The sequence below is a fragment of the Cherax quadricarinatus genome, chromosome 5 (genome assembly GCF_038502225.1).
Source record: "Cherax quadricarinatus isolate ZL_2023a chromosome 5, ASM3850222v1, whole genome shotgun sequence".
Taxonomy (NCBI): Eukaryota; Metazoa; Arthropoda; class Malacostraca; order Decapoda; family Parastacidae; genus Cherax; species Cherax quadricarinatus.
In genome coordinates, this window is record NC_091296.1 from 53,232,701 (window position 1) to 53,252,739 (window position 20,039).

The 20,039-nt window shown below is 39.5% G+C and overlaps 1 protein-coding gene across 4 annotated transcripts in view; it reads left to right on the forward strand.

The window, feature by feature from the left end:
- LOC128685117 (AP-4 complex subunit mu-1) overlaps nt 1-9,523 on the forward strand; it is a 58,428-nt gene extending 48,905 nt beyond the window's left edge. For 3 of the 4 annotated variants that reach the window (XM_070101981.1, XM_070101978.1, XM_070101975.1), the window contains one exon: nt 8,270-8,559. In XM_070101981.1, the coding sequence (XP_069958082.1) occupies nt 8,270-8,449 (180 nt within the window). In that variant the 3' untranslated portion in view covers nt 8,450-8,559. Of the gene's footprint in view, nt 1-8,269; nt 8,560-9,469 lie in introns of those variants that run through there. The other variant, XM_070101989.1, reaches the window with a different exon arrangement.
- Nucleotides 9,524-20,039: the final 10,516 nt, after the last annotated feature.

Here is a 20,039-nt window from a genome sequence, read left to right on the forward strand (position 1 = left end):
ATATGTATTACCTATAACTAAACCCCTTTCTATACAAAGTTCAATCAAAGGGCTCCCATTATCATTTACACCTGGCACCCCAAACTTACCTACCACACCCTCTCTAAAAGTTTCTCCTACTTTAGCATTCAAGTCCCCTACCACAATTACTCTCTCACTTGGTTCAAAGGCTCCTATACATTCACTTAACATCTCCCAAAATCTCTCTCTCTCCTCTGCATTCCTCTCTTCTCCAGGTGCATACACGCTTATTATGACCCACTTCTCGCATCCAACCTTGACTTTAATCCACATAATTCTTGAATTTACACATTCATATTCTCTTTTCTCCTTCCATAACTGATCATTTAACATTACTGCTACCCCTTCCTTTGCTCTAACTCTCTCAGATACTCCAGATTTAATCCCATTTATTTCCCCCCACTGAAACTCTCCTACCCCCTTCAGCTTTGTTTCGCTTAGGGCCAGGACATCCAACTTCTTTTCATTCATAACATCAGCAATCATCTGTTTCTTGTCATCCGCACTACATCCACGCACATTTAAGCAACCCAGTTTTATAAAGTTTTTCTTCTTCTCTTTTTTAGTAATTGTATACAGGAGAAGGGGTTACTAGCCCATTGCTCCCGGCATTTTAGTCGCCTCATACGACACGCATGGCTTACGGAGGAAAGATTCTTTTCCACTTCCCCATGGACAATAGAAGAAATAAAAAAGAACAAGAGCTATTTAGAAAAAGGAGAAAAACCTAGATGTATGTATATATATATATGCATGTGCGTGTCTGTGAAGTGTGACCAAAGTGTAAGTAGGAGTAGCAAGATATCCCTGTTATCTTAGCGTGTTTATGAGACAGAAAAAGAAACCAGCATATATTTATATATTTATATATATATTTATATATATATATCTATATATATATATATATATATATATATATATATATATATATGTATGTATGTATGTATATATGTATATATATAATATATATGTACACACACACACACACACACAAACAACCACTGTGAAAGAATAGAGAAATTCCAAGCGCTTTCGTGACTGCTCACATTATCAAGGAACAATGTTCCTTGATAGTGTGAGTAGTCACAAAAGCACTTGGAATTTCTCTATTCTTTCACAGTGGTTGTTTTGCATATTCTGAAATCACCTGTTTACTGTGATCTTATTGTGTGTGTGTGTGTGTGTGTGTGTGTGTGTATGTGTGTGTGTGTGTGTGTGTGTGTGTGTGTGTGTGTGTGTGTGTGTGTGTGTGTGTGTGTATGTATGTATGTATGTATGTATGTATGTATATGTAATATATATATATATATATATATATATATATATATATATATATATATATATATATATTTATATATATATATATATTTATATATATATATATATATATATTTCCTAGGTAGTAGGTTGGTAGACAGCAACTGCCCAGGAAGGTACTACCATCCTGCCAAGGGAGTGTAAAACGAGAGCCTGTAATTGTTTTACACGATGGTAGGATTGCTGGTGTCTTTTTTTTTTTCTGTCTCATACACATGCAAGATTTCAGGTACGTCTTGCTACTTCTACCTACACTTAGGTCACACTACACATACATACATGTACAAGCATATATATATACACACCCCTTTGGGTTTTCTTCTATTTTCTTTCTAGTTCTTGTTCTTGTTTATTTCCTCTTACCTCCATGGGGAAGTGGAACAGAATTCTTCCTCCGTAAGCCATGCGTGTTGTAAGAGGCGACTAAAATGCCGGGAGCAAGGGGCTAGTAACGCCTTCTCCTGTATATATTACTAAATGTAAAAAGAGAAACTTTCGTTTTTCCTTTTGGGCCACCCCGCCTCGGTGGGATACGGCCGGTGTGTTGAAAGAAGAAAGATATATATATACAGTGGACCCCCGGTTAACGATTTTAATCCGTGCAAGAGGGGTAATTGTTATGCGAAATAATCGTTATGTGAATGAATTTTCCCCATAAGAAATAATGGAAATAAAATTAATCCGTGCAAGACACCCAAAAGTATGAAAAAAAATTTTTTTTTACCACTTGAAATATTAATTTTAATACACACAAACTGAAAAAGGCATGCACACTTACATGACACTTACTTTTATTGAAGATCTGGTGATGATTGATGGGATGGGAGGAGGGGAGAGCATTATCTTCTTACTGTTTAGAAGGGAAATCCCCTTCCATTAGGACTTGAGGTAGCAAGTCCTTTTCTGGGGTTACTTCCCTTCTTCTTTTAATGCCACTAGGGCCAGCTTCAGAGTCACTGGACTTCTTTCGCACAAGATATCTGTCCATAGTGGCCTGTACCTCTCGTTCCTTTATCACTTCCCTAAAGTGTTTCACAACATTGTCAGTGTACAGGTTGCCAACACGGCTTGCAATAGCTGTGTGAGGGTGATTTTCATCCATGAAGGTTTGCACTTCAAGCCACTTTGCACAGATTTCCTTTATCTTTGTAGTAGGCAACTTCTTCAATTTCTCTCTCCCCTCCTCTGAACCAGTTTCCCCAGGTCTGGCCTCTTGCTCTTGAAGTTGATCTATCAGCTCATCAGTGGTTAGTTCTTCATTGTCCTCCTCCACCAACTCTTCCACATCCTCCCCACTAACCTCCAACCCCAAGGACTTTCCCAATGCCACAATGGATTCCTCAACTGGCATAATCCTCTCAGGGTTAGCCTCAAACCCTTCAAAATCCCTTTTGTCTACACATTCTGGCCACAGTTTCTTCCAAGCAGAGTTCAAGGTCCTCTTAGTCACTTCCTCCCAAGCCTTACCTATAAGGTTTACACAATTGAGGATATTAAAGTGATCTCTCCAAAACTCTCTTAGAGTCAGTTGAGTTTCTGAGGTCATTACAAAGCACCTTTCAAACAGAGCTTTTGTGTACAGTTTCTTAAAGTTGGAAATAACCTGCTGGTCCATGGGCTGCAGGAGAGGAGTGGTATTAGGAGGCAAAAACTTCACCTTAATGAAGCTCATGTCCCCATAAAGTCGCTCTGCCACGTCTGTAGGATGACCAGGGGCATTGTCTAACACCAGGAGGCACTTAAGTTCTAATTTCTTTTCAGTTAGGTAATCTTTCACATTGGGGGCAAATGCATGGTGTAACCAGTTATAGAAAAATTCCCTAGTGACCCATGCCTTACTGTTTGCCCTCCACAGCACACACAAATTATCCTTGAGGACATTCTTTTGCCTGAACGCTCTGGGAGTTTCAGAGTGATACACTAATAAAGGCTTCACTTTGCAATCACCAGTAGCATTGGCACACATGAGAAGAGTAAGCCTGTCTTTCATAGCCTTATGTCCTGGGAGTGCCTTTTCCTCCTGAGTAATGTAGGTCCTGCTTGGCATTTTCTTCCAGAACAGGCCTGTTTCATCACAATTAAACACTTGTTCAGGTTTCAGTCCTTCAGTTTCTATGTACTCCTTGAATTCCTGCACATATTTTTCAGCCGCTTTGTGGTCCGAACTGGCAGCCTCACCATGCCTTATCACACTATGGATGCCACTACGCTTCTTAAATCTCTCAAACCAACCTTTGCTGGCCTTAAATTCACTCACATCATCACTAGTTGCAGGCATTTTTTTAATTAAATCGTCATGCAACTTCCTAGCCTTTTCACATATGATCGCTTGAGAGACGCTATCTCCTGCTAGCTGTTTTTCATTTATCCACACCAATAAGAGTCTCTCAACATCTTCCATCACTTGCGATCTTTGTTTCGAAAACACAGTTAAACCTTTGGCAAGAACAGCTTCCTTGATTGTCTTTTTGGTGCCCACAATAGTAGCGATGGTTGATTGGGGTTTCTTGTACAACTTGACTAGGTCGGCGATACGCACTCCACTTTCATACTTATCAATGATCTCTTTCTTCATTTCAATGGGAATTCTTACCCTTATTGGTGTACGGTTGGCACTAGAAGCTTTCTTGGGGCCCATGGTCACTTATTTTCCAGAAACAGCACCGAAAACACTGTAATAATACGAAATATTCCGAGTGTATGCTTGGATGTTACCGCGGAGGCTGGCTGGTAAACAATGGCACGGGCGGCACATGTGAGGCTGGCTGAGGGCGCACATTGGACGCGTCTCGGACGAAAATCGGTGAGCGGGTTTTTAATCGGTATGCGCGGCAAAAATTTTGCGATTAAAGTAAGCGGTATGCGAAATAATCGCTATGTGATGCCATCGTTATGCGGGGGTCCACTGTATATATATATATATATATATATATATATATATATATATATATATATATATATATATATATATATGGGGAAGTGGAACAGAATTCTTCCTCTGTAAGCCATGCGTGTCGTAAGAGGCGACTAAAATGCCGGGAGCAAGGGGCTAGTAACCCCTTCTCCTGTATATATTACTAAATGTAAAAGGAGAAACTTTCGTTTTTCCTTTTGGGCCACCCCGCCTCGGTGGGATACGGCCGGTGTGTTGAAAGAAGAAAGAAGATATATATATATATATATATATATATATATATATATATATATATATACAGTGGACCCCCGGTTAACGAACTTTTTTCACTCCAGTAGTATGTTCAGGTGCCAGTACTGACCGAATTTTTTCCCATAAGGAATATTGTGAAGTAGATTAGTCTATTTCAGACCCCCAAACATACACGTACAAACGCACTTACATAAATACACTTACATAATTGGTCGCATTTGGAGGTGATCGTTAAGCGGGGGTCCACTGTATATATACGTGTATATATATATATATATATATGTATATATATATATATATATATATATATATATATATATATATATATAAAATATATATATATAAAATATATATATATATATATATATATATATATGGGGAAGTGGAACAGAATTCTTCCTCTTTAAGCCATGCGTGTCGTAAGAGGCGACTAAAATGCCAGGAGCAAGGGGCTAGTAACCCCTTCTCCTGTATATATTACTAAATTTGAAAGGAGAAATTTTCGTTTTTTCCTTTTGGGCCACCCCACCTCAATGGGATACGGCTGGTACGTTGAAAGAAGAATAAGAATATATATCTTTCTTTCAACACACCGGCCATATCTCACCGAGGTGGGGTGGCCCAAAAGGAAAAAGCGAAAGTTTCTCCTTTTACATTTAGTAATATATACAGGAGAAGAGGTTACTAGCCCCTTGCTCCCGGCATTTTAGTTGCCTCTTACAACACGCATGGCTTACGGAGGAAGAATTCTGTTCCACTTCCCCATGGAGAATATATATATATATATATATATATATATATATATATATATATATATATATATATATATATATATATATATATTTGTTTTTTTCAACAAGTCGGCCGTCTCCCACCGAGGCAGCGTGACCCAAAAAAGAAAGAAAATCCCCAAAAAGAAAATACTTTCATCATCATTCAACACTTTCACCACACTCACACATTATCACTGCTTTTGCAGAGGTGCTCAGAATACAACAGCTTAGAAGCATATACATATAAATATACACAACATATCCCTCCAAACTGCCAATATCCCAAACCCCTCCTTTAAAGTGCAGGCATTGTACTTCCCATTTCCAGGACTCACGTCCGACTATATGAAAATAACTGGTTTCCCTGAATCCCTTCACTAAATATTACCCTGCTCACACTCCAACAGATCGTCAGGTCCCAAGTATCATTCGTCTCCATTCACTCCTATCTAACACGCTCGTGCACGCTTACTGGAAGTCCAAGCCCCTCGCCCACAAAACCTCCTTTACCCCCTCTTTCCAACCCTTTTGAGGACAACCCCTACCCCTCCTTCCTTCCCCTATAGATTTATATGCTTTCCATGTCATTCTACTTTGATCCATTCTCTCTAAATGACCAAACCACCTCAACAACCCCTCTTCTGCCCTCTGACTAATGCTTTTATTAACTCCACACCTTCTCCTAATATCCACACTCCGAATTTTCTGCATAATATTTACACCACACATTGCCCTTAGAGAGGACATCTCCACTGCCTCCAACCATCTCCTCGCTGCTGCATTTACCACCCAAGCTTCACATCCATATAAGAGTGTTGATACTACTATACTTTCATACATTCCCTTCTTTGCCTCCATAGATAACGTTTTTTGACTCCACATATACCTCAACGCACCACTCACCTTTTTTCCCTCATCAATTCTATGATTAACATCATCCTTCATAAATCCATCCACTGACACGTCAACTCCCAAGTATCTGAAAACATTCACTTCTTCCATACTCCTCCTCCCCAATTTGATATCCAATTTTTCTTTATCTAAATCATTTGATACCCTCATCACCTTACTCTTTTCTATGTTCACTTTCAACTTTCTACCTTTACACACATTCTCAAACTCATCCACTAACCTTTGCAATTTTTCTTTAGAATCTCCCATAAGCACAGTATCATCAGCAAAAAGTAACTGTGTCAATTCCCATTTTGAATTTGATTCCCCATAATTTAATCCCACCCCTCTCCCGAACACCCTAGCATTTACTTCTTTTACAACCCCATCTATAAATATATTAAACAACCATGGTGACATTACACATCCCTGTCTAAGACCTACTTTTACCGGGAAGTATTCTCCCTCTCTTCTACACACCCTAACCTGAGCCTCACTATCCTCATAAAAGCTCTTCACAGCATTTAGTAACTTACCACCTATTCCATATACTTGCAACATCTGCCATATTGCTCCTCTATCCACTCTATCATATGCCTTTTCTAAATCCATAAATGCAATAAAAACTTCCCTACCGTTATCTAAATACTGTTCACATATATACTTCAATGTAAACACTTGATCTACACATCCCCTACCCACTCTGAAGCCTCCCTGCTCATCCGCAATCCTACATTTTGTCTTACCTCTAATTCTTTCAATTATAACCCTACCGTATACTTTTCCTGGTATACTCAGTAAACTTATTCCTCTATAATTTTTACTATCTCTTTTGTCCCCTTTCCCTTTATATAAAGGGACTATACATGCCCTCTGCCAATCCCTAGGTACCTTCCCCTCTTTCATACATTTATTAAACAAAAGTACCAACCACTCCAACACTATATCCCCCCCTGCTTTTAACATTTCTGTCATGATCCCCATCAGTTCCAGCTTCTTTACCCCCTTTCATTCTACGTAATGCCTCACGTACCTCCACCACACTTACATTCTGCTCTTCTTCACTCCTAAAAGATGGTATACCTCCCTGGCCAGTGCATGAAATTACCGCCTCCCTTTCTTCCTCAACATTTAAAAGTTCCTCAAAATATTCTCGCCATCTACCTAATACCTCCCTGTCCCCATCTACTAACTCCCCTACTCTATGTATATATATATCTTTCCTAGGTAGTAGGTTGGTAGACAGCAACTGCCCAGGGAGGTACTACCATCCTGCCAAGTGAGTGTAAAATAAAAGCCTGTAATTGTTTTACATGATGGTAGGATTGCTGGTGTCCTTTTTTCTGTCTCATGAACATGCAAGATTTCAGGTATGTCTTGCTACTTCTACTTGCACTTACGTCACACTACACATACATGTACAAGCATATATATACATAACCCTCTGGGTTTTCTTCTATTTTCTTTCTAGTTCTTGTTCTTGTTTATTTTCTCTTATCTCCATGTGGAAGTGGAACAGACTTCTTCCTCCGTAAGCCATGCGTGTTGTAAGAGGCGACTAAAATGCCGGGAGCAAGGGGCTAGTAACCCCTTCTCCTGTATATATTACTAAGTGTAAAAGGAGAAACTTTCGTTTTTCCTTTTGGGCCACCCCACCTCGGTGGGATACGGCCAGTGTGTTGAAAGAAGAAGAATATAAATCTTCTTTCTTCTTTCAATGTACCAGCCGTATCCCACTGAGGTGGGGTGGCCCAAAAGGAAAAATGAAAGTTTCGCCTTTTAAATTTAGTAATATATACAGGAGAAGTGGTTACTAGCCCCTTGCCCCCAGCATTTTAGTCGCCTCTTACAACACGCATGGCTTTTGGAGGAAGAATTCTGTTCCACTTCCACATCAAGGTAATAGGAAATAAACAAGAACAAGAACTAGTAAGAAAATAGAAGAAAACCCAGAGGGGTTTGTGTGTGTATATATGCTTGTACATGTATGTGTAGTGTGACCTAAGTGTAAGTAGAAGTAGCAAGACGTACCTGAAATCTTTCATGTTGTCACATTTTCTTGTATACATTTGTTTACTTTTTTTTTTCATACCTTCTACAGTTAGTTGATTCTGGAGGTAATGCAATTGTGGAATCTGGAGAATTGGAGTTTGAGGTGTCACGATGGGTGTGCTCTGGATTGAGAGTAGAAAGTGTTAAACTGAATCCCCCAGCCAGCAACCTTAACAAGTGGGTACGTTACCTCACGACCTCTGACAGTGTCAGCGTCCGCTTGACCTGATGTTCCTGTGAGGTGTGTACCTTGCAGTTGTGTGCTCTCGTGTTACCTCCATGCTTTAATACTGTGTCATATAATTTTTGTTATAATAAAATAAAATAGCCTTGTGTTTACCGAGATATTTTATGACCCTTAGATCTTGTTAATGACTTGAGATTATTCATTTGCAAGAAGCTGTTCCTTATCTTCCTGTTCTTTATGATGCTCTCATTACTTTTAATCAGTATTAAATATTTGTACAAGTAAATTCTAAAATATGAATATGGAGCTGCTATTTATGAAAAGAAAATTTGGCATTGCATGGTGCTGGATTTAGATTTTCCTGAGGGGTCATGTTTACTGGGCAGCACCATTCATCCTGTGAGAGTGAACATATTACCGTAACAGAAGTACATTATAGTCAAAGTAATTTACATATCCTTGTCAGAGTGAACTCCATCCTTTAAAATTAAGAATATTTCAACAGGTATTAATACCTTAGAATAAAAAGGCATGATACCATTACTGGAACAATACACTAATAACCCACATTTAGGAAACTGAAACTTATGATGATGTTTTGGTCCAGATTGGACCAGTAAGTAGTCATACTAACTAATCTGTGTGACTAGTTAATGATCCCAGTAGGACTGAAATGTCATCATAGGTTTGTCTCCTAAGTGCGGGTTGGTTGTGTGTTACTGCCTTTACAAATGACCATCATATAATTACAGCAAATCCTGTGTATTTTAGAATGTTTTACCAACCTTAGTTACAACATATGTACACTTGAAAAGTATCAGTTGTATACACTATATACTCTTATAATCTGATGCATTGTGAGGTATAGTGCTGGGGTGTTTATCAACATCTCCATACACTTTCCATTGTCTTTCTTATAGCTGCTACTCCAACCTACCCCATGTATAGGTAACTTACTGTGACCTTATGTTAATGCTGTACAAATTTACTGTCAACTGATGCTTTTCTCATTGAATATATCTACTAGTTTTTTATTTGAATTATCCTTGTAATTTGCTGCAGTATTTCTCCAAACCTGTAGTCTACATACACTGCAAATGATGTTGAGCTGCTGCAAAATTGCAAAGGAATTTCTAGCAACATAGGATAAAGGTAATAAAACTAAATTTCACTTGATTTTTTAATATTTGGTCATGTTTAAATGGGAATTGACACAGTTACTTTTTGCTGATGATAACGGGCTTATGGGAGATTCTAAAGAAAAGTTGCAAAGGTTAGTGGACGAGTTTGGGAGGGTGTGTAAAGGTAGAAAGTTGAAAGTGAACCTAGATAAAAGTAAGGTGATGAGGGTATCAAATTATTTAGATAGAGAACAATTGGATATCACATTGGAGAAAGGGAGTATGGAAGAAGTGAATGTTTTTAGATAATTTGGGAGTTGACTTGTCAACGGATGGGTTTATGAAGGATGAGGTTAACCATAGAATTGATGAAGGAAAAAAGGTGAGTGGTGCATTGAGGTATCTGTGGAGACAAAAAACATTATCCATGGAGGCAAAGAAGGGAATGTACGAAAGTATAGTGGTACCAGCACTCTTATATGGGTGTGAAGCTTGGGTTGCAAATGCTGCAGCGAGGAGGTGGCTGGAGGCAGTGGAGATGTCCTGTCTAAGGGCAGTCTGTGGTGTAAATATTATGCAGAGAATTCGGAGTGTGGAAATTAGGAGGTGTGGAGTTACTAAAAGTATTAGTCAGAGGGCTGAAGAGGGGTTGTTGAGGTGGTTTGGTCATTTAGAGGGAATGGATCAAAGTAGAATGTCATGGAGAGCATATAAATCTGTAGGGTAAGGAAGGCGGGGTAGGGGTCGTCCTCGAAAAGGTTGGAGGGAGGGGGTAAAGGAGGTTTTGTGGGTGAGGGGCTTGGACTTCCAGCAAGCATGTGTGAGCGTGTTAGATAGGAGTGAATGGAGATGAATGGTTTTTGGGACCTGATAAGCTGTTGGAGTGTGAGCAGGGTAATATTTAGTGAAGGGATTCAGGGAATCCGGTTATATTTTTATATAGCTGGAGTCGAGTCCTGGAAATGGGAAGTACAATGCCTGCACTTTAAAGGAGGGGTTTGGGATATTGGCAGTTTGGAGGGGTATGTTATATATCTTTATATATGCTTCTAAACTGTTGTATCTGGGTGCCTCTGCAAAGACAGTGATTATGTGTGAGTGAGGTGATAGTGTTGAATGATGGTGAAAGTATTTTCATTTGGGGGATTTTCTTTCTTTTTGGGTCACCTTGCCTCGGTGGGAGACGGCCGACTTGTTGGAAAAAAAAAATGTATAAATGTGATTTGATGGTCAGTTTCAAGCAGTTTGACACAGAAGCAAAAAATATTTTCAAGCAAGTTTAAGTCCATTTCTTTCCTGGTGATACCTGGAGAGGGTTTTGGGGGTCAAAGTCCCCACAGCCGTCTGTGAATCCAGTTTTTTTCTCGATCAAGCTTGCTGCTGAAGTGTTTTTATGATGGAGCTTACTTTCAATTCATTCCAACAATTTTTGATGGGATTCAAGTCAAGACTGATAATGTCATGCAACCATTTCTTGACCCATTTTAACATGTGGCATGGGGCACTGTCTTTCATAAAGCATGTGTGGTGCCATGAATCTTTGTGAAATGTGAGGGCATGTTCCTGAAGCACATACAGTATACATGAGGAGCTCCATTCATTGGTGTTTTAGAGCATGAAGCATAATCTTCCTCAACCCTTTAATTGACTAAAGCAGCCCTATATCATTCCATCAGTGAAAATGTGGTTTTAACCTAATATCTGGGCAGTAGTTTTTGATGAACAATGGGTGTCTGATATATCCTGTGTATGTAGGCACACTTAAAAGAGTACTCATTACTCCACAGAACTTGAATACAGTCTTAAGTAATCCAATGTTCATGTTGTTTGGCAAATTGGATTCATTTAGCTTGCATTTGTTTAATTAGAAGACGTTTCTTGGCAGGTGTTCGAGATGGTATCCCAAGTTCTTTCTGCTTTTTTCTGATACATGCCGAAGTAAATCAGAGTGGTTTTTCTTTTCTTTAGTACTGTTACTGTTATCTAAGAATCCTTCAATACTTCTCTGTATAGGATAGTCGAAGCTGAAATCACTCAAACCTTCTAGGTCGCAGTTTCTTATGAGGAAATTGTGTTAGAGGGCAGATCATGAGAGGCAGCAATTAATTGTGGATTTTCATGACCAGTACAGACACAAATCTCGCTTGTAGGCACTTTTTCCTCTGCCCATGAAATAGCACTTTGATACTCAAAACATGATGGTCAAAACAAAGTTCATTAGCTAATTTAAGAGCAGCTAATTCAGTCTGTGTTGTTGATACCCAATTTTGAACTTGTAAAATTTTCAAGATGTCACATAAAGTTTTGGTTCCTACAGTAATCACTGATCCAGCAGTATTACTTTCAGGATCTACCAGACCATTGGTGAATAACTGATCGAGACCTCCTCCAGGTTTCAGAATTGATAATCGCTAGTTAGTAATTTTTTTTTTTTTATTTTTTTTTTTCAACAAGTCGGTCGTCTCCCACCGAGGCAGGGTGATAATAATAATAATAATAATAATGGGAGCAAGGAGCTAGTTAACCCCCTTCTCTTATATAAATTAATAAATGTAAAAAGAAAGATTTTACATTTTCTTCTTGTTTGGGTCACCCTGCCTCAGTGAGAGATGGCTGTTGTTGAATAAAAAATAATAAAAAAAAACATGCACTAAACCTGTAAGGGTCATACATTTGGTAATAGTTAAGTATTCACTTCTCATTGCAGTTGGTAATATATCTTCTTCATTTGGGTTTAGTTTCCTCCCAAGGAGGATTCCATTTAATGTCCTTGGTGTTACAATGGTTCATTATGTAGTATATAAATAATTTAGATAATTGACCTGATGAAGTATTTGATTATTATAAGTATTATTTTCAGTATTATTATATATAGGGGAAAATACTAAATGAATATGGGTCATACAGCACCTGGGGGAATGGGCAGTAAGAGTTGATTAAAGGAAAGGGAGGACAGGCTCAGTTCCTTGCAGCATGAGAGATTTACCATCATCAAGGAACCTTGAGAGGTTATATATAATAAAAGGGCTTGGTTGTGATATGTTTATTGCAGCATTTGTTGCCTTATTAAACAACTAGCCAGGGCTGCACCACACAGTCTCATAATTGTAAACATTTACAAGGTTATGTACCCACCAGTGAATACTCTGCAAGTAATTATCCATCCATGTCAACTTTTTTTTTTTTTTACAAATCTATTATTGTACAGGCAGAGCTGTTATCCTACCTCAGCTGATTTCAAAGCCCAGCCCTGTCTAAGGTATACTACCATCACCCAGGATGCAACACACAACAGTTGAATAATACCTGGGTACCTGTAAACTTACTGCAAGGTGAACAGGGGTAACTGGTTTAACCCTTTCAGGGTCGAGACCCTCGATCCTTAACTCCCACTCAGGGTCAAAAAATATTCAAGAAAAAAAATTTTTTTTTCTTATGAATTTTTTTTTTTTTTTATACTATTATAGGCTAAAAACAATTTTTGTGATCAATACTTATCGAGATATGTAGGCGTGAAGTTGACAAAAATTGAACCGCTTACGGCATCCTCACTGACTGCTGGTCACCCGGTAAGAGTTTATTTTTTTTTTTTTCCAAATAACTTTTATGGCCTGTGAGATCAATATAAGGCCTGTTTTTTATATATTCAATCATTCTATACTACATAATAACTGCACAAACATTGTTGTCAATATATTGTTTACAAAACATGTTTACACAAACCAATAATATAAAATGTTGTTTATTACTATTTTTCTATCATATATATACATATAGTCACTGGACATGTTCCTAGAAGCGCTGCAGCCTGTGGAACTCTTTGAAACATGGTGTCATGCACAGTGGTGCTTTGCACTCCTCGCATAAAACGAGTGTCTCTGCATTGTTGTGGGCATTTTTTTTGTATGTGCACAGACATGACACCTCCTCTGAGCCTTTTTCTTGAAAGCAGTAGCAGGCAGTTTTATTAGGAAGTGATCACCAGGTCTCAGACGAGAGGGTATTTGCTGATAATTTCATGGGCGGTGTTCTATTGCAGGTGCTGTTACTTGGTATGTGAATATTATTTGTCTGATGACAGACAAACAAAATTTGCCATATGGTGGTTTGTGTCTGGTCTTCAACTTGTACATATTATAAGCATTGAGCATGGAAATGTCCAGAATATGGAAAAAGAGTTTTATGTACCATTTATAACTTAAGAATGTAAGAAAGAGGAATACTGCAACAGGCCTACTGACCCATGCAGAGCAGGTCCATGTCCCTCTCCCCCCAGATAAGCCCAGTGACCCACCCAGTCTGGTCACCTCCACTCAAGGAAGGAGCACAGCACCAGACCCAGCAGCACAAGCTAGTCAGGTCCAACTCACACCCACCCACACCCACTCATGTATTTATCTAACCTATTTTTAAAACTACACAACGTTTTAGCCTCAATAACTGTACTCGGGAGTTTGTTCCACTCATCCACAACTCTATTACCAAACCAGCGCTTTCCTATATCCTTCCTGAATCTGAATTTTTCCAACTTGAAACCATTGCTGCGAGTCCTGTCTTGGCTGGAAATTTTCAGCACGCTATTTACATCGCCTTTATTTATTCCTGTTTTCCATTTATACACCTCAATCATATCCCCCCTAATTCTACGCCTTTCGATCTTCTTTCTTTTTTATTATAATAATAATACGCCTTTCGAGAGAGTGCAGATTCCGGGCCCTTAGTCTATCTTCTTAGGGAAGATTTCTGATACATGGGATCATCTTCGTCATTCTCCTCTGTACGTTTTCCAGAGCATTTTTATCCATTCTGTAATACGGTGACCAGAACTGAGCAGCATAGTCTTGCGAATAAAATCAGCAAACCCGGTCTGCATGTCACATTTGTCCATTGAACACATATTGAGGGTGTAGTCCATCACAGCTGAAGGTTTTAGAATGGGTTCATTGGTGTCTCTATTCTGCCTGCCAGTGTCTGTCATTTCGTTAGGGTGAACTGATGACAATAGTGTGTCATCTCGTTTGTCATGCCACCGAAATGCCAAGATGTCATTGGCAGCAAACACCTGCACCTGACCTCTGTGAGTGCCTACGTCGAACCTAGGCATATGCTTACAATTTCCACACACTGTACTGCAACATCTGTCATGTTCACTTGCAAAAAATCACTAAGCTAGGGGCTTACGTACCAATTATCAGTATATAATATATGCTCCTTACCAAGATATGGTTCCATCATTGCTCTAACCACATCACCAGAGATGCCCAATAACTTTCTGGTATCTTGCAATGTATTACTTGCAGTGTACACAATAATATCCAATACAAGACCACTGTAGCAATCACAAGCACAAACAACTTAATACCAAAGTGCTTCCTCTTCTTTGGTATATACTGCTTGAACGACAGTCTACCTTTGAACAGAATCAAAGACTCATCAATAACAAGCTTCCTGAAGGAATAAAAACACATATTGAATTTCTGTTTCAGATACACAAACACATTCCTAATCTTATATAACCTCTCGTTTCTGTCAGGCCTGGTTTTGTCTGAGAAGTGTAGCATACGCAGTAGTAGCACAAATCAATTCACTGGTATTATATCACTGAAACCTGGGGTTGCAATCACATGCTTATACACATGTGGCATAAGCATTATTGTGGCAAAGAAAAGATACATCTCAGCCACAGTTGTCTCTTTCCACTGGTGTAGGTGTGATTTTGGTGAAAGTATTGTGTTTGCCATGGTGTAATCGAAGTGTTTTGCCTTCCCTGACAATAATATCCATCAGTGGTTCGTCAAAGAATAACTCAAAACATTCCAGTTCAGTGGCATTGTTCCCAAGTGGCTGTATTCCACTTTGATTTTCATCAAACTGGTGGGGATTGGGAACAAAAAATTGTCAGCTTCCTGCCAATCCCAGGTGCGGTCTGCTGGTGGGAACTGGATAATGACAGGTGGTTGTGGTTGTGGAGGTTGGTGTGGTGAGTGGATGGGTGAGGGTGGCCTTTGTTGAAGCTCAACTGATTCAGCAGTGTGGGTAGCAGCATGGCCCACTGCTGGTGCCTCACAGCTGGCACCACCACTACTGCCACCAGATGCATGCACATTTTTCATCCCAATTGCAGCAACATCATCATTTTCACTATCTGTTCCTGTTGTACAGCCACGGGACGTACTCCTTCCCCTTGGAATAGCATATGGCACACTACCAGAGCGCATGTAGTGTCGTATATACTGACGTTACACAGGAGAATATTCCACTTCACTCTCGCTACTGGAACTGTTTTCAAGAGCTTGGAGTTTATATTCACTATCACTGTCATCACCATTGCTCACATCTGAGTCCTGGACATGGGAAAATAGGAGTTTCCTCTTTTGTTCTGGTACAACTGAACGTGAACAAGACAGCCCAGCACCAGAGGTTGAAGGTTGAGGGTCATCTGGGTTTTCCCTCACTATTACCGGTATTATGGTCATTAGTTTTGGTCACAACTTCCTCAAAACCATGAAAGTCATCTTCACTGACCCTCCCCTCTGTATTAGAACTGTCACTGGGGAACAAAAGTGTTCCAATTCGCCGAGGAGTGAGGTGTTTCTTAGTGTGAGGCATGGCGAACAAGGAGTACTAAAATGGCGTTCCCACAATGCACCAATGGGTCCCTAATTTTTTTGCTACAGCGTACACTGACCACACAGACCCAGTCTCTCACATCTAAGCCTACCAGCCTCTTCCCGCTTGATTTGAGGGCGCTAGAATTTATGCATACTAGTATGCCACCAACCCTGGCATGTAAAATGTACTAGTACGTCAAAAACCCTGAAAGGGTTAACATGCCCAATGTTTCCACCCATGCTGGGGATCAAACCATGGACACTCAGTGTGTGAGCTGAGAGTGCTGACACAGTGAAGTTTGACTCCTTATACATGTATATGACCTGCCTTAATTTGTCTATAGTGGTTGTGGAAAATATTTTTTGGTTGTGAAATGCTTATTAACACATCGGTTTATGTAATGTTGTATGTACACTTCGTTTTTGGAAAGCTTCTTTATTTGGATTAGTTTTAAGATAAAATAATATGATTTGGAGTAATAACATAAGTATTGGAGTATAAATGACGTAACTTTTATATGAGGAGATTCAGGAAAACCGATTCACCTGATTTGAGCCCTGGAGGTGGGAAGTGCAGCGCTTGTACTTTTAAGGTGGGGCAAGGATGTTGCAGTTGAAAAGTAATCTGAATTGTGATGTCAGACTATCTCTGGTATGTGGCTTAGCACTTCTTTTTTATTATAATAATAATATATCTGGTAATAGGTAGTAGGTTGGTAGACAGCAACCACCCAGGGAAGTACTACCGTCCTGCCAGATGACTGTGAAACAGAAACCTGTAACTGTTTTACATGATGGTAGGATTGCTGGTTTTCTTTTTCTGTCTCATAAACACGCTAAGATAACAGGGATATCTTGCTACTCCTACTTACACTTTGGTCACACTTCACAGACACGCACATGCATATATATATATACATACATCTAGGTTTTTCTCCTTTTTCTAAATAGCTCTTGTTCTTTTTTATTTCTTCTATTGTCCATGGGGAAGTGGAAAAGAATCTTTCCTCCGTAAGCCATGCGTGTCGTATGAGGCGACTAAAATGCCGGGAGCAATGGGCTAGTAACCCCTTCTCCTGTATACATTTACTAAAAAAGAGAAGAAGAAAAACTTTATAAAACTGGGTTGCTTAAATGTGCGTGGATGTAGTGCGGATGACAAGAAACAGATGATTGCTGATGTTATGAATGAAAAGAAGTTGGATGTCCTGGCCCTAAGCGAAACAAAGCTGAAGGGGGTAGGAGAGTTTCAGTGGGGGGAAATAAATGGGATTAAATCTGGAGTATCTGAGAGAGTTAGAGCAAAGGAAGGGGTAGCAGTAATGTTAAATGATCAGTTATGGAAGGAGAAAAGAGAATATGAATGTATAAATTCAAGAATTATGTGGATTAAAGTAAAGGTTGGATGCGAGAAGTGGGTCATAATAAGCGTGTATGCACCTGGAGAAGAGAGGAATGCAGAGGAGAGAGAGAGATTTTGGGAGATGTTAAGTGAATGTATAGGAGCCTTTGAACCAAATGAGAGAGTAATTGTGGTAGGGGACCTGAATGCTAAAGTAGGAGAAACTTTTAGAGAGGGTGTGGTAGGTAAGTTTGGGGTGCCAGGTGTAAATGATAATGGGAGCCCTTTGATTGAACTTTGTATAGAAAGGGGTTTAGTTATAGGTAATACATATTTTAAGAAAAAGAGGATAAATAAGTATACACGATATGATGTAGGGCGAAATGACAGTAGTTTGTTGGATTATGTATTGGTAGATAAAAGACTGTTGAGTAGACTTCAGGATGTACATGTTTATAGAGGGGCCACAGATATATCAGATCACTTTCTAGTTGTAGCTACACTGAGAGTAAAAGGTAGATGGGATACAAGGAGAATAGAAGCATCAGGGAAGAGAGAGGTGAAGGTTTATAAACTAAAAGAGGAGGCAGTTAGGGTAAGATATAAACAGCTATTGGAGGATAGATGGGCAAATGAGAGCATAGGCAATGGGGTCGAAGAGGTATGGGCTAGGTTTAAAAATGTAGTGTTAGAGTGTTCAGCAGAAGTTTGTGGTTACAGGAAAGTGGGTGCAGGAGGGAAGAGGAGCGATTGGTGGAATGATGATGTAAAGAGAGTAGTAAGGGAGAAAAAGTTAGCATATGAGAAGTTTTTACAAAGTAGAAGTGATGCAAGGAGGGAAGAGTATATGGAGAAAAAGAGAGAAGTTAAGAGAGTGGTGAAGCAATGTAAAAAGAGAGCAAATGAGAGAGTGGGTGAGATGTTATCAACAAATTTTGTTGAAAATAAGAAAAAGTTTTGGAGTGAGATTAACAAGTTAAGAAAGCCTAGAGAACAAATGGATTTGTCAGTTAAAAATAGGAGAGGAGAGTTATTAAATGGAGAGTTAGAGGTATTGGGAAGATGGAGGGAATATTTTGAGGAATTGTTAAATGTTGATGAAGATAGGGAAGCTGTGATTTCGTGTATAGGGCAAGGAGGAATAACATCTTGTAGGAGTGAGGAAGAGCCAGTTGTGAGTGTGGGGGAAGTTCGTGAGGCAGTAGGTAAAATGAAAGGGGGTAAGGCAGCCAGGATTGATGGGATAAAGATAGAAATGTTAAAAGCAGGTGGGGATATAGTTTTGGAGTGGTTGGTGCAATTATTTAATAAATGTATGGAAGAGGGTAAGGTACCTAGGGATTGGCAGAGAGCATGCATAGTTCCTTTGTATAAAGGCAAAGGGGATAAAAGAGAGTGCAAAAATTATAGGGGGATAAGTCTGTTGAGTGTACCTGGTAAGGTGTATGGTAGAGTTATAATTGAAAGAATTAAGAGTAAGACGGAGAATAGGATAGCAGATGAACAAGGAGGCTTTAGGAAAGGTAGGGGGTGTGTGGACCAGGTGTTTACAGTGAAACATATAAGTGAACAGTATTTAGATAAGGCTAAAGAGGTCTTTGTGGCATTTATGGATTTGGAAAAGGCGTATGACAGGGTGGATAGGGGGGCAATGTGGCAGATGTTGCAAGTGTATGGTGTAGGAGGTAGGTTACTGAAAGCAGTGAAGAGTTTTTACGAGGATAGTGAGGCTCAAGTTAGAGTATGTAGGAAAGAGGGAAATTTTTTCCCAGTAAAAGTAGGCCTTAGACAAGGATGTGTGATGTCACCGTGGTTGTTTAATATATTTATAGATGGGGTTGTAAGAGAAGTAAATGCGAGGGTCTTGGCAAGAGGCGTGGAGTTAAAAGATAAAGAATCACACACAAAGTGGGAGTTGTCACAGCTGCTCTTTGCTGATGACACTGTGCTCTTGGGAGATTCTGAAGAGAAGTTGCAGAGATTGGTGGATGAATTTGGTAGGGTGTGCAAAAGAAGAAAATTAAAGGTGAATACAGGAAAGAGTAAGGTTATGAGGATAACAAAAAGATTAGGTGATGAAAGATTGAATATCAGATTGGAGGGAGAGAGTATGGAGGAGGTGAACGTATTCAGATATTTGGGAGTGGACGTGTCAGCGGATGGGTCTATGAAAGATGAGGTGAATCATAGAATTGATGAGGGAAAAAGAGTGAGTGGTGCACTTAGGAGTCTGTGGAGACAAAGAACTTTGTCCTTGGAGGCAAAGAGGGGAATGTATGAGAGTATAGTTTTACCAACGCTCTTATATGGGTGTGAAGCGTGGGTGATGAATGTTGCAGCGAGGAGAAGGCTGGAGGCAGTGGAGATGTCATGTCTGAGGGCAATGTGTGGTGTGAATATAATGCAGAGAATTCGTAGTTTGGAAGTTAGGAGGAGGTGCGGGATTACCAAAACTGTTGTCCAGAGGGCTGAGGAAGGGTTGTTGAGGTGGTTCGGACATGTAGAGAGAATGGAGCGAAACAGAATGACTTCAAGAGTGTATCAGTCTGTAGTGGAAG